The sequence below is a fragment of the Podarcis pityusensis genome (assembly GCF_964106645.2).
Source record: "Podarcis pityusensis genome assembly, chromosome: 16".
Lineage (NCBI taxonomy): Eukaryota > Metazoa > Chordata > Lepidosauria > Squamata > Lacertidae > Podarcis > Podarcis pityusensis.
The window spans coordinates 10,734,270-10,756,125 of record NC_138041.1 but is presented as its reverse complement, the minus strand read 5'-3'; the positions used below and the strand labels follow the sequence as shown (position 1 = coordinate 10,756,125).

The window sequence follows — 21,856 nt, the reverse complement described above, 5'->3', positions numbered from 1 at the left end:
AACAGCTTCTGAAGGTTCCCCCAAATTTCTCCATCCCTGGATTAAAGAATCCACAAGCCAGAAGGGATGTCAATTTGCATAATATTAGATTGTGTGTCAATATGTTCTATGGCAGGGAACAACCAATTGTGTTTCTGGGTGAACCTTGAATTTTGACCCCCAAATTGCCACGAAACCCAAATATGTTTATCTAAAAGGTTTAATCCTTGGTGATGTTTTGGAAATGGTTATCCTTCTTATCATTGCTGCTGGGATCTGTAGTGTGACCAGCTTTAGGAGTGGAGAACACGGCACCAAATTATTTGGTTTTTCAAAAAAAAAAATACAGACTACAGCTACCTAAATTGACACACTACGAAAACAGGTCGGAAGATCAACAGCCAAACAAGTTTAGAGAGCGATGGAGTATTTTTCTGATGTTGTAGAACGATAAATTCCAAGAAAATATTCAACCCCATAGTTCTTTTGCCTTATTGTCATTGAAGGAAAAAGAACTTTTGTGTTGTGTTCTTGTATATTTCCTATCCTGGTCCCTTAACATCCGATGCTTCTTATGTTATTCATAAGTTATTTTTAAAATATCTGTCTATCTGTTTATTTATCCTATCTCCCAAAAAGAGCCCAGGATGGCAAACACACCTAATGATAGGGCAGTGATAAAAAAAGAAAGAATAACAATAAAATAAAATAACTGAAATGTTTAAAAAAACTGTTAAAAAAACAAAACATTTGAAACAAATTGAAAAACAGATGTAACCAAATCACATGTTTGGATAGACTCTGCTGAAATAGAAACATTTCCCACAAAAGTCTAAATGGAGATGGGGTCAATCAGCAGTGAGTTCCAAAGGACAGGCCACACTTAAGAAAAAACTCCGTATAAACATGGAATGATCATTGCATGACTCCTGAAGAAGGGCAAAGTCTGCAGATTGAAGTGATGACATCAGTACGTACGGGATAGAATCGTAGAATTGCAGAGTTGGAAGGGGAACGCAAGGGCCATCTAGTCCAACCCCCTGCAACGCAGAGATAAGGCACTCCCCACAAGTAAATACGCTTTATGGTTGCTCAAAAGCTCCACAAAAATAAAAATAAAAACTCCAAAAGCTAAAAAAAAAAAAAAGTATAGTTCCAGCCACAGGAGAACAGTGCCAAAAATATTTGGTTTATACTGATTATTAATAAGATTTCCACTATCATTCGTTTTGATATGGGGAATTTAAGAACAATCACGTTGCATCTGTAATATTAGATGCAGGTTTTTTTGTTTTGTTTTTAAGGATTTATTTCTAAAAGAAAAATATTTTCCGGAAGACCTCATCAGCTGAAGAATTTCTTTTGGAGCTATTGCCATGCATTCTTGATCCTATTTACTATTTTCTATTTTTATTTTTTGATATAGTATACTATTCTTAATGAGATAAGTTTTCTTAAGCTGCAGAGTTTAGAAGGAGAAATCAATTGGGAGCGATGAGATGCTTAAAGATGCCTTCACTTCATCGACACCTTCTAATAAGACGACATTTTCGGTTTTGAATTTAATGGAATATTTTTAACAAACAATTTTCAAGAGACAGAGGGAGCCCCCTCCCCACAGGCATGCAGGCATCAAAAAGGAGCAGTGGTGGTGCTGGCAGAACCTTTAAGCGGCTCTCTGCACTCCGGCGAGAAGGAGCAGCGTGGGGCAATGGTTGGAGCGTCGGATTCAGAGTTTCCCGGCACACTCGCCATTTCTGTGATTCACTCGCACCATTTTCTCTCAGACAGCTCCCTCCTCGCCAGCCACAACACTGTCTCCTCACGTTCTCACACAGAATTGTGGAGCCCAACCCTACAGAGAGGCAGGAATCTTTTGCCCAAGTTGGGACCCAAACCCTTCAGTCTCATGCTCTGCCAAATGAGCTACTCCAACTGTTTTTACACAAGTGGGACCGGGCACACCAAAATGGAGGTGCCCTGGCCTCCTGTTCTCCTCCTTTTCCTTCACATTTGCACCCCATATAATTCTTACACACACACACACACCTCTCTTTTCCTCTTTCTCACCCCAACCCGTGTCTGTTCACACACACTGCCTTTCCCTGCACCTATCTGAAGAAGTGACGGTAGTGTGTCTCTCAGTGAAAGAAATAACTGTATGCATACATACACACACACACACACACACACCATATTTTTTCGTGTATAACATGCCCCAAAAGATGCCCCCTCTTTTTGGGACTCCAATTTGAGAAAATGGGGGGGGGGGGGGATTGTCCAGACTTGTTGAGCTTTTTTTGAGGAGACACCAGCAGGATCGCCACAGCCAATCGCACAATCGATTGCAGCAGCAACCGGATCTTGACGTACCCGCCAATTGCCTGCAAAAACAGTGTTGACAATCTCCTGCTCACAGCAGCCACCAATCGCCCATCCCACCTCTCCACTATCCGTGTATAAGATGATCCCAAATTTTTAGCATAATTTTTTAAGAATATAACCTTGTCTTATACAGAGAAAAATATGGGGTGTGTGTGTGTGTGTGTGTGTGTGTGTGTACACACACACACACACACACACACACACAGAGTCATACCTCGGGTTGCAGAAGCTTCGGGTTGCACAATTTCAGGTTGCGCACCGCGTCAAACCTGGAAGTACCAGAACGGGTTACTTCCGGGTTTTGGCGCTTGGGCATGTGCAGAAGCGCTGAATCACAACCCGTGCGAGCGTCCAGAGTGTGTGTGTGTGTATGAGAGACAGAGACGCACAGCGAGGAAACTTTGAATAGGAGGGTGTTGACTGCAAATATGTGTGAGAGAGAAAACACAGTTATGGATTTGGATGGGGAAAAGAAGTGTTAGGTGTGAGGAGAGACCAGGCGCATCATATCGCACAAACACATTCCTCTCTCTCACACACATTTCCCTTTCATTCCTTCTGCCTAAATCCACTCTCAGACCTCTGCTTGTGCAACATAAACCTCCCTTCCTCTCCCCTGAACATTCCCTCCCCTCAAGACCTGCTCCAGAGCGGCTGGAGGATCCTGGGTGCAGCTCTTGACAGTGTGTGGGGAGAGGAACTCCTGTTGCAGGACAGGGAAACTGGTACACACAGGACTGGATGCAATCACTCGGTTCAAATAGGCAGTCACAAAGCTGGTGGCCTTGGGCCAGTTACTATTGCTCAGCCTAGCCTACCTCACAGGGTTGTTGTGGGATAAAAGCAGGGACCACGGCTGTAAAGGAAAAGCAGGAGGTAATTCTTTATTTCTCATACCCCGTTAAGGTGTTTACACGGTGAGCCACTCTGAGTCCACCTGGTGCAAAAAGGCAGGATGTACGCTTTGAAAGACAAACCAATCAATCCAATAAAATAAATTAGCTCTTGCATAAAAAATATATAAGCTACAGATTATAACAGGTTCTCCAGTGAACACAGTTTAGCAGGTTTGGGCACAGAAGGCCGTATCCAGTCTAACTCGTACTCAAAGTAGACCTATTGAAATTAATAAACAAGGCTAAGTTATGTCCATTAATTTCAATGGGTCTACTCCCAAGTAGAACTCAGTTGGAGACAACCCAGAGGATGCAAATCTAAATCCCTGCTCAGGGACAAAAGCTCACCAGCGCTTTGGCCGAATTGCTTTCTCCCCACTGAAGCCTACCTCACAGGTTGTTGTCAGGATAATTTGATAGGAGCCCCCTTCGCCATCACACACAGTGTCACCGACATTATTGGAGGGGGGAGAAGACAGAAATGCAGCAAACCAAGAAACCCAGACAGACAAATGATGGTCTGAGACAAGCAGACAGCGGAAGTCAGCAAAGAAATGCTGATCCCACCAAAAGGAATAGCTCTGGTGCATCCAGAAATCAGAACAGGATGCCAAAAGGAAGCTCTCTCTCCCCCCCCCCCCCGGGACTCCAGGGAAAGCAGGGCATCAGTCAACCCCAGACAAATCATTATGTAGTCACTGGCCCATTTTAACACTGACTACATGCTAAATCAGGGACGTGGGTGGCGCTGTGGGTTAAACCACAGAGCCTAGGGCTTGCCGATCGGAAGGTCGGCGGTTCGAATCCCCGTGACGGGGTGAGCTCCCGTTGCTCGTTCCCTGCTCCTGCCAACCTAGCAGTTCGAAAGCACGTCAAAGTGGAAGTAGATAAATAGGTACCACTCCGGCGGGAAGGTAAACAGCGTTTCCGTGCGCTGCTCTGGTTCGCCAGAAGCGGCTTTGTCATGCTGGCCACATGACCCGGACGCTGTACGCCGGCTCCCTCGGCCAATAAAGCGAGATGAGCGCCGCAACCCCAGAGTCGTCTGCGACTGGACCTAATGGTCAGGGGTTCCTTTATCTTTACCTGCTAAATAGTTCAGTCCGTTGAGCACGAGAATCTGAATCTCAGGATCTTGGGTTCGAGCCCCACGTTGGGCAAAAAGATTCCTGCATTTCAGGGGGTTGGACTAGATGACCTCCATGAGATCCATAGGGTGGTATGTAAATTAAATAAATAACGAATAAATAAATAACCCCTTCCAATTCTACAATTCTATGTTCAGATTAAATGGGTTGTATCCAATGTTAGCCCTACTCAGAGTATACCCACTGAAATTAATCAAGATGACTGACTTAGGTGCATTACTTCCAAGGGGTCTACTCTGAGCAGAATTTAGCTGGATACCACCCACTGATTTTATGTTGTAGTCTTCTACCTCCATCGGAGGATGAACTAAGAGCAGGCAATCACTTGAGCTCCGGCTGCCTCTGAACATTCAGGACTATGGACAGCTCCCCCATCTGTTACCGGAATGGGAGAACGATCAGAAGCTGCCTTGGGAGACCAGGCTACGGCTTCACCTAGCTCAGAATTGTTATCAATCATAAATTTATTGCCTGCCCTTCTCTAGCAGGTCCCAGGGCAGGTTAACAAACAATTTAAGATTCACTATTAAAAACAGCCAAAACAAATGACAGAGGAGGCAACCAAAAGGTTATATAAACATTTAATTGGTGACTTCTTAGTGGCAGCAAGAATAGTATCAACAGCAAGGAATTGGAAAGACGCAAAGGGTTTAAATGTACAAAAAGTACAAAAAATGGTATAATGTCATTTGGGACATAGCACTTCCTGAAAAACTGATGCAAAAAACTTTGTGTAGCTAGAAACCCCTGAGGGACTGCCCATTTATTTAACACCCATAGAGACGCTACAAGACAAACTGTACCTGCCTCATTCCGTAATATATGGTTGTGCTAATATTTTCCTTTGTATCAATATTAACAACTTTTGGATCCTTTGCATGCCCATTCCTTTGTAAACTATTGGTATTTCTCTTTACAGCTGAGCAATGTCTTCAGGCTGGGGAGGGTGGGAAAGAGTGGGGTGTTTATGTATTTCGTAAAATTTATATACTGTTTAATTTTGGGGCAGAAACCTCCTTAGCTTGTCATTTTTTCCCCTGTTCAACATGCAACAATTATTATTATTTAATAAAGGTTATTTCAAAAACAAGAACAGTTGGCAGTCGCTGGAGCAGGGTGGGTCCTGAGAACAGAGATCCGTCTTCAGCATTCACCCAAATTTGTACTGTGAGGGTGCCAGGCGAGGGAATCGCACAGCTTAGAGGGCTGTTCTCTGTGGCAGCCCCTGCCAGGCCACGCCACCCACCCCAAACCTCCGAGAGCCCCCTCTCTGCCGTGTACTATCAGTTCTGACAGAGGGCCCCTCCACGCTGGGGTTTTATTGTGGGTATAATTCTGCAGCAAGGGACGCGGGTGGCGCTGTGGGTTAAACCACAGAGCCTAGGACTTGCCGATCGGAAGGTCGACGGTTCGAATCCCCGTGACGGGGTGAGCTCCTGTTGCTCAGCCCCTGCTCCTGCCAACCTAGCAGTTCAAAAGCACGTCAAAGTGCAAGTAGATAAATAGGTACCACTCTGGTGGGAAGGTAAACGGCGTTTCCGTCCGCTGCTCTGGTTTGCCAGAAGCGGCTTAGTCATGCTGGCCACATGACCCGGAAGCTGTACACTGGCTCCCTCGGCCGAGATGAGCGCCGCAACCCCAGAGTCGGCCACAACTGGACCTAATGGTCAGGGGTCCCTTTACCTTAATTCTGCAGCATGTCCTTGACACAACAACACCACCACACTAGTGGTTGATTTATTCCATCTGTTGTTCTGTGGCAGTTCCTCAACACTACCACAACACTGTTGTCTAGAGAGGCTACTACCACACAACAAAAGTGGGGCAAAAAAACACAACCTGCAGAACATTTGCGGTGCAGAAAGTTACAGGCTAGACACTGATTTTAAACCGAAATACTCACAGACACCCAAAACCTCCACAGGGAGAAATGTTGTTTTGTAATAGTCTTTATTTATAAAGCCTCGGCAATAAAGACAGATAAACCGCGCGGCTCAAAAGAACCTCCTATTCCCCATTCATTCCCTGTGCAGATATGTATCATTCGCACAGAGGTGATTTATTTAACAAATCACACGTAAAAATTGAGATCAATCACAGGCATTAGGTAATGTCACGTTCATTGTCTCAGCAGATTACTCTGGAGATTTCTGTGAGTTGACGGAGGTGCCCTTGTCCAAGACACAAATACTGTGGAAATGTGGCTTATAACTGCCCTGATACCATCAGGAGCACAAACCATCATGAATGAAAAATAAGAATGGATGCCTGGAAGGGGCCTGGCAGTGCAGAGAAAGGTGCTTGCCATCACCTGCTACCTTATGGGAAAGGGGCGTAGCTCACTGGCATCTTTGCATGCAGTAGGTCCCTGGTTCAATCCCTGGCACTCCAGGAACGGCTGAAAAAGACCCCCTACCTGAAACTCTGGAAAGCCACTGCCAGTCAGTGTAGGAAGCACTGCACTAGATGGACCCATGGTCTCACTCAGCAGAAGGAAACTTCCTATGTTATACAAATAGCTCGGGGTGCGAAACCTGCTTCCCAGGAGCCAGATATGGTTCGTAGCTTCCCTCCCTGTGCAACAATTAGGCTCCCCCCCCCAAACAAAAAAAAAACCCAGGAAGTTCTATAGATGCCCATGAAACTTTTCCACAAGCCTAATAGGCATTCTCCCTTGGGAGAAAAGCGATGGCAAACCTAGACAGCATCTTAAAAAGCAGAGACATCACCTTGCCAACAAAGGTCCATATAGTTAAAGCCATGGTATTAGTGATGTATGGAAGTGAGAGCTGGACCACAAAGAAGGCTGATCGCCAAAGAATTGATGCTTTTGAATTATGGTGCTGGAGGAGACTCAAGAGAGTGCCATGGACTGCAAGAAGATCAAACCTCTCCATTCTGAAGGAAATCAGCCCTGAGTGCACACTGGAAGGACAGATCCTGAAGCTGAGGCTCCAATATTTTGGCCACCTCATGAGAAGAGAAGACTCCCTGGAAAAGACCCTGATGTTGGGAAAGATTGAGGGCACAAGGAGAAGGGGACGACAGAGGACGAGATGGCTGGACAATGTTCTCGAAGCTACCAGCATGAGTTTGAGCAGACTGCGGGAGGCAGTGGAAGACAGAAGTGCCTGGCGTGCTCTGGTCCAGGGGGTCACGAAGAGGCGGACATGACTAAACAACTAAACAACAACAACAACAAAAGGCATTCCAGGGATGGGGTGGCAAAATTCATTCAAAATTCACCAGGCACATTTTGTAACTTGCTATCAGCCAAGTGAAGATGCCCGTGAGCCAGGATGGCACCTGACTTCTCCACTATCTGGAGTTTCCTGCCTGGGGATCCTTGGATCTGGACTGTTTTCACACACTACAGCAACACATCCAGCAGAATTCTGTCAGTTATATTTTATCTGCACAATCGGAATGACTTTCAGGAACCAAAAAGTCACATTGGAAAATATGACTTTCGAGCCGCCTGGCCCCAAAAAGGCAACTAGGCATTCTGTTTTGGCGACTGCAACCCTGGGTTTAAGGAGCCATTTGGCACCTAGCTTATATATCCAAAAGGACACGGGTGGCGCTGTGGTTTAAACCACAGAGCCTAGGGCTTGTCGATCAAAAGGTCGGCGGTTCGAATCCCTGCGACGGGGTGAGCTCCCGTTGCTCGGTCCCAGCTCTTGCCAACCTAGCAGTTTGAAAGCACCCCTAAGTGCAAGTAGATAAATAGGTACCGCTCCGGCGGGAAGGTAAACGGCGTTTCCGTGTGCTGCTCTGGTTCGCCAGAAGCGGCTTAGTCATGCTGGCCGCATGACCCGGAAGCTGTACATCGGCTCCCTCGGCCAATAAAGCGAGATGAGCAGCCGCAACCCCAGAGTCGGCCACAACTGGACCTAATGGTCAGGGGTCCCTTTACCTTTATATACCCAAATTTCTAACACTGGGTGTCAGTGGGAAATCTCGTCTGGGGAGGGGAGGGTTAATCAAAGCAGCCGCCTTGCTCTCCTGCTTGCTATCCCAAAGTCTGGTAAATCTGGCAAGCTGGAGGGGCAAGATTATTATCTCCAACACACCTCTGAAGGTGAGGAGAGGCTCCATTCTCCTCTAATCACTACCAAAAGCAGTTGATTCTGCAAAGTTGTCAAAGTCCTTTTTAAAAGGCCATCTCAGGTCGCTGCACTTCATGGACAACAAAGTCCCAGAGCTCATAAAGCATGATTATTTCACATGCTTCAGGAACTTGCATTAAAAGGGAGGGGGAGGAAACCAAACCCAGACCTTGAAGAGAATGCCCATGAGCCCTCACTCAAACGAAGCCCTGGGCAGAAATTATCTTATTTTTCCTCCCCTTTCCTCTGCAGCTAAGCTAAGCATATTCGCTCAGTTGTGCAGACTAATCAGGATTCCATAACAAACTCTGAAACACGTCACCAGCCTCCCCACCGTGCACCACCCCCAATATCGGAAGACCAGTTGCTGCGAATCGCAAGGTGCGAGAGAGCGGCTGCTGTGCTCAGGGGTCCTGCCTGCAAGCTTCCTGGTGGAGCATCTGGTCGGACACCCTGAGAGCAGGACGCTGGGCGAGATGGGCCTGATCCAGCTGCCAGACACTTCTGGCTTTCTTAGGCCACCCACCCTACAAAGATGGCTCATCTAGCTCAGTGTTGTCAATGTGTGCATTTGAAGTATGCATTTAAAGCACCACTTTGAACAGCAATGGCTTTCTGCCGCCCTCCGAAGAATCCTGGGGTGTGGGGGGGGGGGGAGACCCCTATGCCTCTCGCAGTTCACAGAGTAATTTAACAACTGGGAAGAGAATAGGGGTCAGCTCTCAGCACCCTCCAATTCCCAGAGTTCTCTGGGAGAATGGTTGTTTCAAGTGCCATGGTTCTGCTTCAAATGCATAGTGCAGAAGGGGCCTGAGAGGTGGGGACATTTTGTGACCTGCATTGCCTCGTGGCGCACCCCCCTGGGCCTGCCCGTCAGTGATGGGCAGAGCAACAGGTGCTACGCTTTCCTTTTTTTTTATAGCAGGCTAAGCTGCAGCCGGGACGCGGGTGGCACTGTGGGTTAAACCACAGAGCCTAGGGCTTGCCGATCAGAAGGTCGGTGGTTCGAATCCCTGCGACGGGGTGAGCTCCCATTGCTCGGTCCCTGCTCCTGCCAACCTAGCAGTTCGAAAGCACGTCAAAGTGCAAGTAGATAAACAGGTACCACTCCGGCGGGAAGGTAAATGGCGTTTCCGTGAGCTGCTCTGGTTCGCCAGAAGCGGCTTAGTCATGCTGGCCACATGACCCAGAAGCTGTACGCCGGCTCCCTTGGCCAATAAAGCGAGATGAGCGCAGCAAACCCCAGAGTCGGCCACGACTGGACCTAATGTTCAGGGGTCCCTTTACCTTTACCTTTTAAGCTACAGCCAGGCGAAAACCAGTGGTTTCTAAACCCTCTCACCCACTGCTCTTCATTCCAGGCAAGCAGGACGTTTTATTACAGTTCAAGGACACAGCCCTCAAAGAGGGTACGAAGCAGAGGCAAAGTGGGGGGTGCCCTGGGCACACGTTTTTTAGGGGGTGCCTCCACAACAGGCACAGAGCCCTGGCAGCTGAGGCAGCAGGAGGGTTGGTCTAGTGAGCAGATGGATGGAGGCAGTGGGCAAGGAGCTTGTTGGAAGTGGGCACCGTTCCCCCTCCCTGGCGTGTGCCCCCACCCCAGTTGCCCAGTCCACTGGGGGGGGGAGCACAACACTTGCCCCGCCCTGGAGGCCAGCAACCCATGCTACACCACTGAGGTGTTGTGAGCTGAGGAAAGTCCAGAGTGCTGGACGGAGAGGCTGGGAGGGCAGAATGTGGCCCTTGGTCTTTAAATTCCCCACCACCGGTCAACACTGGCTGGCAGCTGCTCTCCAAGGCTTCAGGCAGGGGTCTCTCCCAGTCGTACCTGGAGATGCTGGGGAACAAACGCAGGGACCTCTCAGCCTGACCTACCTCACAAGGATGATATTAGTATAGAATTTTTTTGGAGGGGGGGAGACACCCATAGACACCACCCAAAGCTCTTTTGTGAAGGCAAGTGTGTCCGACTAAACATTAGGAAAAACTTCCTGATGGTTAGAACTGTTTGACGGTGGAACGGACTCCCTCAGAAGATGGTGGACTCTCCTTCCTTGGAGATTTCTAAGCAGAGGTTGGGCAGCCACTTGCCAGGAATCGTTGAGCTGCGATACCTGCATTGCAGGGGGTTTGACTAGATGACCACAGGGGTCTCTTCTGACTCTACAGTTCCATGAATAAAATTGACGCAAACAACCCATGAATGACCTCACACTTTCATGAGCAGTTCTACACATGATTCCCCTTTCGCGTACGACGACCCTGGGAGCGAGTTTTATTATGAATCTCTGAGGCAGCCATTCCACCTCATGCCTCTCTGGGCTTGCCAAAGTTGCACAACCCAAAACCCCTTTTGCATTTCTTTCTTGAAAAGATGTCCCCCGTCATCTCTGCCGCTGGTTTTTCAGCATCCGGGAACACAAATTTGCCTAGATACCTGGCATTTCCCCCCACAAGCCCTTGCTCTTTCCTCGCGAAGAAACCTCTCTCTCTCTGTTGTCCCCCTATCACCTCGCTGCTGAGAAATCTGGAGCCAAAGCGACCAAAACCGGGGGCGACGTGTGCCCCCACGTATCATTACTTTCAGACTAAGCTGTTCCTCTCTCTCCACCCCCCCCCCCCCGCCCCACAGTGAGAACGGATATCAAAGGCCTGGGAGCTTGGTTGCTGTTCTACTTCCATCCGCCCCCGTAGAAGCACAGCTCCCCCCTGTTCCCACTGAGACGAGAACCTGCCCCCAATGGGGAAGGAGGGGGGAAGATGATGGAGGAGGGGATGGGGGGGAAATAAATACAGCAGAGTCTTTTTCACCTCAACCGCACAGACCTGGGAGGTACGGTTGGTTGCCAGGGCAACAACAGCTGCCAATTGAGGGGACCCAGCAAGTTAAAACCATACCCAGCGGGCAAGGAGCTCTCCAAGGGCACGTTCACAAGATCATTCCAACATCGATTTGCTACCCATCGCGCAAGCACACACACAGAGAGAGGCTCTATTTTAAAACACCCTTTCGGCAAAGCAGACCCTTCTGTCAAGTGAGATGGGGCAGCTGTTTACACAGCCTGGCACATAGGGTGGCAAAGCAAGAGGCTGGCATGGGCCTGACCCACTGCCCCCAACCGCCGCAGGAAATTATCCCACATGGGAAAAGCCCCCAAGTGAGAGCCGACAGAGGGTCTGCCGTTATGTGCTTAGAACTAGGTTTGCACATTTTGGTTTTTCAAGATTTACTGGTTTTTCAAAACGACAAATAAACAAATCCCACCAGATTGTTCCCCCCTCCGTGGAACAGAGATTAATAATACGTTGGGATTTCCAGCGGAGAACGTTACCCAAAAAAAGGGTACCAAGTTTCAAAGAAATTGTAGGAGTCTTGCTTGCCAGCCAGAGCTCTTATTGTGTTCAAGCATACACACTTTGAACACCCTTTGTGCTTTTGGTCTTGCGGCTGCTGGCTTTCTAAAACCCTATTTTTCAAACTGCTGCTGGTGGCGCTAAATATGCCGTATGTTTTTAGTTGCACCTGAGCATAGATGATAATTTATGTTATTAGACAACTTGCGTTTCGCAGGGGCCACGTTGCGGAGTTTGTCACAGGGCTGGCCTGATGAACGGCTTGGTGCAGCTGCTTATAGATGAATTGCTTATGGTGAATTGTATTGGCGCAACAATTTTTGTTTTGTTTTTTAAACGTTGTTTTACGGACATTATGCTGCGTACATGACGTTATGGTGTTTACTATGCTACTATGCCATAAACAGAATGGGGGGCTTTGCGGGGTGGGGGGCGGCCAATAAATTGCTGGAATAAATAGGGAGTCTCGTTTTAAAATGTGAACAAGAGCTGTTCTGGAGTTTCTGGGTACATGTACAGGGCAAAATGGGTCCAGGACAGGCGAGAAACCCTACACACCACATACCATGCAGAACACCTTCGTAGAAGATGAGAACACAAGATAAGCAGAGCTTCCTGTGTTCCTGAATCAGACCACGGCTCCATCTAGCTCAGAATTGTCTCTGAGGCTAGCCGTGGTTCTCCAGGGTTTTGTACAAGAGGCATTCCTATGCCTACCTGGAGATGCCAAGGTTTGAACCCGGGACCTTCTGCATGCAAAGCAGGTGCTCCACCCCTGAGCCACGCATGGCCCTTCCCCAACAGAACATAGGAAGCCGTCTTATACTGACTCAGGCCGTCGGTTCCACCGCAATGGGCATCCCCAGATCTACCTGGACTCTCCTTCCGTGGAGGTTTTTAAGCAGCGGTTGGGTGGCCACCTGCCAGGGATGCTTTAGCTGAGATTCTTGCATTGAAGTGGGTTGGACTAGATGACCCTCGGGGTCCCTTCCAGCTCTGCCATTCTGTGACTCTATGTGTTGAAACTGGATACCTTGGAACCATGGCTAGCTTGTGTATTGTTTTCAGGTGCAGACATCTTGCACAAACCAGGGTCTGCCACCAAGGATCTGCTTACGTTACGTTTTTATTCACCCCACTTTTGCTCCAAGGGTTGCGCACACACAGTTTGCCCTTCTTCTTTTTAAAAAATTCTTCCAACCACCCTATGAGGTTGATGATGAGAGAGATCTAGCCGCAAGGTTACCCAGCATGGTTCATGGCTGAAGACAGATTTGTACTTGGTCTTCCAAGTCCTAGAGACACACTTCTAACAGTCCACCACACCACGTTTGACTTTGTTCCATTACAAGCATGCCTGCATGCGATAGATGGGCCTGCAAAACTGTACTTACCACATTCACGAACAAATAATTTTGGTGCCTGCTTAAAGCAGTTTTGCTTAAGCCTATCCAGACAGGCAGCTGATGACCTGTTTTAATCTCCTTTACTTCTAATTATTTTTCACTGCTTTTCACTGCTTTTTATTGATAATTTCAACACCGCTTGCGACCCATTTGGAGGTTTTACTACAATCAAGTAATGTATAAAGGTTGTTAAATAAAATAAAAACAAACATTTCACTCTTCCTTTCATTTTTCTTTCTACACCCAAGAAGAGAAGGTTTTTAAAGAAATCTGCAGAACTGAGACATAAGAGGGAGAGATATCAGCACGCTCGAGGGAACCTTGAGGGCTGAAGGAATGAAAAGAAATATTTAAACAAAGGGGGCAACCCGTCCTCAAAACACCCCAATGAAGATTCGAGCACCCTCATCACTCACAGAATTGGGGGGGTAGAAGGCTGAAAACTTTGGAGGTGGGGGAAACATGTTGGACTAGGACCCGGGAGTCCTGAGCTCCAGTTTCCACACATCCAAACGATCTTAGGCCAATCGCCATCTCTCAGTCCAACCTACCTCACAAGGTCGCTCTAAGGATAACTAGAAGGGGTGAGAACCATATCTATCACCTCGAGGTCCTTGAGGGAAAGGTGAGATACAAATATTGTAATAACAAACATGTTTGAGCTTATAGCATCCTGCAGGCAGCAGAGGCTGGTTCATAAGGGCCGGTCCGTTCAGTCTGCCCTGGGCCAGCCCCCACCTGCCTGCCCCCCTTGGAATCACAGAATGGGAGAGCTGGAAGGGACCCCCCCTGCCATGCAATGCAGGAATCTTATGCCCCATTTTGTCCAGAGGGTGGGCACTGTCTGTCACCTTCCTCTTCCTCAGTGTTGCCCCTTGAAGAACTCAACAGGGAGGGGGAGAATAGGAGGGACTCCACCTGTCACTAGCTCTGGCTCCGCCCCCTTTTGGGCTCCCCCCCGCCCTCTGCCCCACCAGCCCCAATGGGCACCAGCAGCAATGCTGCTTGGCAGAAACCCTGAGCAGAGGGGCTCTTTCTAGGAGGAGAGAACACACCTCAACCTGCTTCCCTCAGACAATGTAAAAAATGGAAATAAAGAAAACAGGGATTGATGGGGAAAGATGCAGATTAGTGAGCTACCTGCACACCTGCAAAAACCCTTAAATATTCCAGCAACGACTGCAGGGTGCAGGCTTCAAAGCTACCCAAATAAGGAAGATGTTTAAAGCACATCCTCCGCCCACCCAAGAATCATGGGAACTGTAGTTTGCATCCCTCGCACAGCTCCAGTTCCCAGCACCCCCTTAACAAACTCCAGTTCCCAGGGTCCTTTGGGGGGGAGGCAAGGACAGGGTGTGCTCCAAATGCATGATGTGTATTTTAAACGTAAGAATTTCCCCTACCTCATGAGGACCAGAAGCTTAGGGACGCATTGAACGCTACTAGGCAGCCATTACTGCTTCCGTGGCTTAAAAGTTCAACGTGTGAGTGGATGAAGCAAGTGTTTTTGAAGCAGCAAAGGTATGTACAGACGCCCAGTGTGGGGTGGTACCAATTGGATTGAGGAGGGGGTGTCTTGTCCATAAGCAGATATCCTTTCCCAGCCCCCACCTTTGTTGTCTTATCTGGCCTGCGAAGCAGCCCTCGCTTTCTGTTTCAGAAGCTGAAATCTGGCTTTTCTCGGAGTGAACCAGAGGATGCGAGTCAACTTGCCTGACCCTGTGGCTTGCGGTGAGCTGACTCGCTTGACTCCCCGGGCTCGCAAATCCCAAGAGGCAGCCCATGCTGACTTTGCAAGGATGGAGAGGGAAAGGAGAGCCCCCACAGCCTAGTAAGCAGGACACTTGCTCTCACCAGCAAGCTGGCCGAGCACATGGCTTTTTCGTTTCTCCCCCTGCAAACATCCGCCGAGCCTCCCCCTTACCGGTGGGTCTAAGGCAAATGTATTATAAAGAAGCAGGCAGAGGGCTGCGCCCACCACCACCGCTGCCGCCACCGCTTTATAATTCATTCCCAGACCACGGCACAGATTGCCGCAACTGGCATGTCACCGCGACCCAATGCTCCTCAAAATGAGAAACGGCGGACTTCAAACCCAGCCTCGCACATCGTGTACTCTGAGATGGAGTCTCTCCACACTAATCACAGATGGGTGGAAAGAGATAGACGCACATAGGAGAGGCAGACCAGCAGTTCCACTGATCCCAGCGTTCAGAGGTCCTTTTTCTATTTTTCTTAAGGGAGACGGCAGGTCGTCAGCCTCAAAGCCTTTGCACGCCCAGCTAGCTGTCATCCCTGGCTTCACACATGAGGCTCCAAGCAGTTCCTGCTTCAGTGGGGGGTGGAGGAGAGTGGGATAGTCTGGGTTGGGGAACCTGTGGCCATCCAGATGTGGCTGGACTCGAACCCGTACCAGCCTCAACCAGCACAGCCAATGGTCAGGGATGAGAGCCGGTGCACTGTTAGTGGGTAGAGTGTCGGGTCAGGACCTGAGAGGCCAGGGTTCGAATCTCCCACTGAGCCATGAACGAAACTCACAGGGTGACCTTGGAGTCAAGCACTGGCTATCAGCCTAATCTACCTCACAGGGCTGTTGTGGGGATTAAAGGAGGAGAACCGTGCAAGCCAGCCCTGTGCTCCATGCAGAACCGGGCAAGGGGGCGTATATTAAATGAATAAATGTCCCAGGAATAAATTGGTCAGAAGACTCGCTTGCGTTGCAACCCCACACACCCAACACACCTTCTGCTTTCGGTTCTGCAAAAACAATTGATTTGGCTTACACAAATCACACAAGGCTTGAAGTTCGAAAAGCCCTTTAAGTCTCATCGGCAAACACAGGATGGAACACAGAGGTGTGTCTTATATACAAGGTTAGATTCTGTGACCTTTCAGCCCCCTGTTGTCTATTAGGAACAAAGCATTAGTATTGCTTGATTAGAAACGCAGGAAGCTGCCTTAAGGCATCAGGTTATTGAGCAGCCTCTGTTGCTTCATCAGGTCCAGTACTGCCAACTCTGGCCGGCAGCGACTCTCTAAGGCAGAGAGAGAGAGGTCTTCTTTGTCATCTTTCCACAGGTGAGGCCTGTGACTGAATCTGGGATGTTCTGCATGGAGGGCAGTTCTGCTCCCTCTCCCTTAGCAACAGAGGGAAATGCTTTATAATGAGCCAAAACACCGGTCCATCTAGCTCAGTACTGTCTACACTGACTGGCAGCAGCTCTCTGGGGTTTCAGGCAGGGGGATCTCCCAGCCCTAGCTGGAGGGGCTGCAGCTTGAACCTGGGACCTGAAAACAGATGCTTTACTGCTGCACTACGGGCCTTCCCTCGGTGGAAAAAGCAAACACACTCTGCACATGCTCAATTACCCTTGGAACATCCTGCACAGAAAATATTCTACGGCGCAGTTCTGAGTTAAGCTCCCTCTCCAAACATCCTCAGTGGGGGGAACGGACCAAAGGTGCTCTGCACATGCTTCATTGCACTTTTGCCTTTCAATTTAAGCCTGGCTATGACTTTAAAGCCATGCCAATTAGCTGTGCATATTATACCTGAGCGTAGGAGGCAGAGACAGAGAGGAGGGCAGGCTGGGATGCCATATTGGGAACGGCACACCTGATGCACATGGTGTAATTTCTTCTGAGAGAATCCGGTGCTGTCTGGGAAGGCCTTCTCAAATGCAGCGGGGGGTTGGGGGGGTGGGCTGGCTTACCACATTCTGAAGTGTATTAAATAACCCCCACTTTCATCTAAGGAGAACACCAAGCCTCTTACAAGAACATTTAGTCCAGAATCTGAAATCGCCTAACCACATCACTGCCCACCCACCACACAATTCCACGCAAACAAGCACAGAACGAAATCCTGACCACCTATAAGCAGCCCCTAACATGACGGAAGGGAGGCTACTCTGGTAGGGCAATTGGGGGCACAGCCCCAGCCCCTGTACGAACATAGGAAGCTGCCTTATTATATACCATGCCAACCATTGGTCCATATAGCTCAGGATTGCCTACACTGACTGGCAGCAGCTCTCCTGAATTTCGGGCAGGGACACTCCCATTCCTACCTGGAGAGGTGGGGAATCAAACCTGGATTTTGCATGCAAAACAGGTGCTCTACCACTAAGCTATGGCCCTTTCCTTTCCCCTCCCATTTCAATGTTTATGAATCCCCCCCAAAGCAGCTATGGCCTTTTCCTGAGCCTACTCTCAGCCTACCTTCTTACTTACAGCCAGAGGGTGGCCTGGACTGTCAGCTTCCTTCCTGCCCCCCCCCTTAGTCTCAGCGTTGCCCCTTGTATTATTCAGCAGGGAGAAGGAGGGTGGGGGGCAAAACTAGACTCAGCTGGCTCTGCCTGCCATTGGCTCTGGCGCCACCTGCTGGCGGACTCCCTGCCTGCTGCCCAATCAGCCCCAATGGCAAGCAGACACCCCTGGGGGCTGCCTCCATCCCCAGGCCACTCTGGTAGGGCATAAGATGACTGATGACGCTTGAAGCTCCTGACGGAGGTAACCGGACTGTGCTATGTGGTCTTATGCACCAGAGCTGCGGGAGGGTTTGCGCAGGGCGCTCTGTTCTAAACCGCACATATCAGGATTCCTTGCCACGACTTGTCATTTGTGAGTCTCATTTCCCAAACTATTCCCTAACCTTTCAACGCATTGATAATAATAAACAACCCCCCTCCCCGACTTATCGATGTCAACGAAGGTGTGTTTGTGTGTGGGTGTGCATGGGTGGGTGGGTGGGTGGGTGGGGGAAGAACTCATCCAACGAGCAGAAGAAGGGAGAGGGAGACACAGGGCTGCAGCAGCCAAGGGGTTAAAAGACAGTAGCATCCGGATTATTAGTAGGGAGCATCATTTTGTAAACATATGTAGTTTCCATGGCAACCAGAGCCAGGTTCCTTGGTTACGGATGGAGGGTGGGGAGGGGGAGAGAGAGAAGGGAAAGCAAAATTAGGAGGGGATGGATGGAACAGAGGGAGGAAAATGTGTGTGTGTGTGTGTGTGTGTTCCTCTCCCCCCCCCCCCTTTTCTTTTCTGGGATTCCTGGAAGCGTCACCGAAAAGGAAGGAAGGAAGGAACAAAAAAAAGGGGGGTAGAGAGAGGACAGAGAGTCAGGTCGTCCCAGAAAAAAGCACATGAGGAATACAAACGGATAGATAACCAAAGCTATTTTAATACGAACCTCCCCTATTTTCTGTCCGACTCTTCAGGCAGAGAAAAATGCAATAATAGGGAGAACTGTGTGGGGAGGGGGTGGTGGAGAGGATACTGAGCCCCACAAGAAAAAAAAGTGCATATTCCACCACCACCAATCCCAAAAAAATCTTCTACCCTCCTCACCACTGTCTTTCTTCTTCCTCTTTAACAAAAAAATAACAATGGAATGGGCAAAATTGAGAGGAAGGGTGTTCAATATCAAGTCAGAGGTGCAGTCGTGTGTGAGGTGCAGTTCTCCCCAGCCACAAAAAACCCCCACATACCTTAATAACTATAGGGAGAGCAAAGAAGATGAAGGAAGGGGAAAGAAACAGCAGGTAGTGGCTGGATTGAGCGAAAGTAGGATCTGCTGGCTTCTGAAATCCTCTCCCACTGTCCCCCTAAATGAAATTCTTTGCCCGGTAACAGCACCCCCCCCCCAAAAAAAGAGTATCAATTTCCTCCAATAGGCCCAGAAATAATGCTGGATTTTGTAGCACAGAAACACTGGTTCCTGGTATACAAGATGCCGACTGCCCGACTCTTCCCAACCCAAACCCATGAAAATCTCTAGTGCCATGTTTACGGACCCCCCAAACGCAGAGGGATCTCTACCTACCCCACCTTGTCCCCACCCATCCAAATAAATGCCCCCCCCCCACTGTTCGGTTTTCTCACCCACATGCTCCCCTCTTTTCAGAAACCCACCTGCGTTCCAGCAGGGAGCAAGAAAGAAACCCCACAAACCGTCCCGCAAACCCACAAACCAGATTTGCAGATAAGACAGCTGCTCACAGTGCCCCACATTTGGGGGGCTATTTCTTTGGCGTTTAACCACATTGCCCAGGACCCCTTGCCATTGCCCCCCTGAACCATCTACCCCCCTTGCTTAGTGACCCCAGCACCCACTATCTGAGATCAAGCAATTGCCGCCACCCCATCCCAAAGCCCTCATGCGCTCTACCACTGGGCAACAGCCTTATGGACTTAAACCCCTCTCTACTTCCTTCCAGGCGGCAGGCGGCTGGCTCTGGGTTCAAAGGACTGGGGAAAAAGACCTGCAGCACAGCAGGAATTGGGTGAAAACATCACTGCCCTGCCACCAACCCTTTTGGAGATGAGCTCTCCCAACTTCCCCATCACCAAACCTCCCTGTGGGGTTTCCTCCAGCCCCATCTTCACCTTCTCCAATCTTCCCCCACTGCCATCTATCCCCCCCCAACACACTGCCTGCCTGTGCTCCCCCCATTCCATTCCCTAGGCCCCCCCCCACTGCTTATCCATTTTAATTGCCCCAGCTTGACCCCTCGCTCACCTCAATTGCCTCCCTACTCTCCCACCCCACTGCCTGCCCCATTGGAAAACTCTGCCGTCTCATATCACCCCCCAACACACTTTGGCAGCTGCTGCCCCCTTCTTTGAGTCCCACTGAGGAGTCCCCTGCCCCCACCTCCCTAATCCCATTTAGTCCCTCAACGCCCCCCTCCAGTTTCCTGATCTCTCCACCCCTATTTCCCCCATTTTTGACAACATCCCAAGCAACCACTCATTCCGCACTGGCAGCCCCACTGCCTCTTGCCCTCCCCAGAGACCCTGCTCTCTTTCTCCCCACCCCACCCTGGGGTACCCCAGATGTTCCCCTCCATGAACCCCTAGCCCATCACAGAGCCTCCCCCCCCTTGGATCTGCCTCAGCCCCCAGGTGCATTTAAATGCACCCCTTGCTGCCCTACTTCTAACCTCCCACCCCAGTCCTGTTGCCTATAAATGCCCCCCACCCCATCCTGCCCCGCTTGGAACATCCCCCCACCCCACAGCCCTCCCCACACACCCAGCCCAGCTCTTCACCCCCCACCCCACATGTCCCCCCTTCCAGGGTGGGGGGAAGCCGACGACTCACATGCCAGATGACGAAGAAGATGAGCGAAGCGCAGAGGACCAGGGTGAGCATGTAGCAGAAGGCGGCAAAGGTGAAGGCCATGGCGGGGCGGAGGGGGCGCGCCGTCGGTGGTCGTCCCAGTAGCGGCGGTGCTGTCGAGGGAGGGGGCGGCCCGCGACCTCCCCCCACTTTGGCAACCTCCTCCTCCCTCCCCCACCCCCCGCCCCGAAGGCAGCAAAGGCGGGCGCGCAGCTACTCCGCCATGGGGCAGAGCGGCAGGCGAGGAAGGTGCGAGGAGGCGGCTAGAGGAGCTGCTGCTGCTGCTGCGAGGTCCGCGACGACGCCCCCTTCATCCTGCTCCTTCGCCGCCGTCTGCCGGGAGAGGGAGAGCGAGGCGCCCTCGCCGACGACGACGAGGAGGAGGAGGAGCTGCAAGCGGCGGCGGGAAGGGAGCGGGGCGGCGCCACCGAGGAGAGGTGCCTTGGCGGGGCTGCTTCTACCTGGAGGAGCTGCCGCTGCTGGAGAAAGAGGGCGGGCGGGGAGGAGAGAGTCGCCCCAGGAAGGGTGCGCGCCCCGCTCTCCCCCCGGGGGGGGTGGGGGGTAAGAGGGAGAGTCCCCTGCTCGGCTCCCAGGGAAGGAGGAGCACGTGGCGGGGCTGCGCTGGTGGGGGAAGGCGCCCGGAGAGGAGGAGGAGGAGGAGCGAGGGAGCCTCGTGGGGCTCCAGTCGGAATAAGGCAGCGGTGGTGCAGTGGTTAGAGCATAGGAGCCAACTCCTAGGGGCCGGGGTCTCCCCAATAAAATAGTTGAGCATTGCCATTCAAGTGGCGCGCGCGAGCGCGTGTGTGTGTGTCGTGTGATTGATGGTGCGGGACAGGCCTTACTTGCCCCACCAGATTTTCTTGGCACTCCTGGGCTAGAGCATTGCGGGAGGACCGCGGAGAGAACAGGGTTGGGGTCCCCGCCCTCCTCAGCCAGGAAGCTTCCATCTTGCCTTCCCCGCCACTCTTTCAGTTTAACCTACCTCGCAGGGTTGTTGTTGTTGTGGGGGTTAAATGAGATGGGGAGGCGGAATGGGAGAAGAACCACGTGCCAAGCCAGCCTTGAGCACCTTGGAGGAGTGGGGTGGGGAAAGGGAAAGGAAAGCAGAATATGAATGCAAGCATTAAATAAATAAATAACATGAGATCTGTAATATGGGATCTACAGTGCAATCATAGCGGTGTCTACTCGGAAGTAAGTCCCTGTGGAGCTTACTGTCAGGTATTAATAGCTTACATTAATACTCACCTTTCCTTCAAGGAGCATACCCATGGCTCTCTGAAATTTTTTAGTCCTTCCAACAGCCCTGTGAGGTAGGCTAGGCTGAGAAACAAGCGCCTGGCCAAGTGTCACTCATTGAATTTCGCGGTGGAGCGGGGATTTGAACCCTGGTCTCCGGCGTCCCAGCCCAGCTCCTTAACCACTACACCATTACACTGGGGGTGAAGGATTCC

The 21,856-nt window shown here is 50.4% G+C and overlaps 1 protein-coding gene across 1 annotated transcript in view; it reads right to left on the bottom strand.

Moving 5' to 3' along the window:
• The window catches only part of CNIH2 (cornichon family AMPA receptor auxiliary protein 2), a 48,481-nt gene extending 27,665 nt beyond the window's left edge, over positions 1-20,816 (bottom strand). The window contains exon 1 of the mRNA XM_080984906.1: positions 20,385-20,816. Coding sequence (XP_080841032.1) covers positions 20,385-20,465 — 81 coding nt within the window. The 5' untranslated portion in view covers positions 20,466-20,816. The remainder of the gene's footprint in view (positions 1-20,384) is intronic.
• Positions 20,817-21,856: the final 1,040 nt, after the last annotated feature.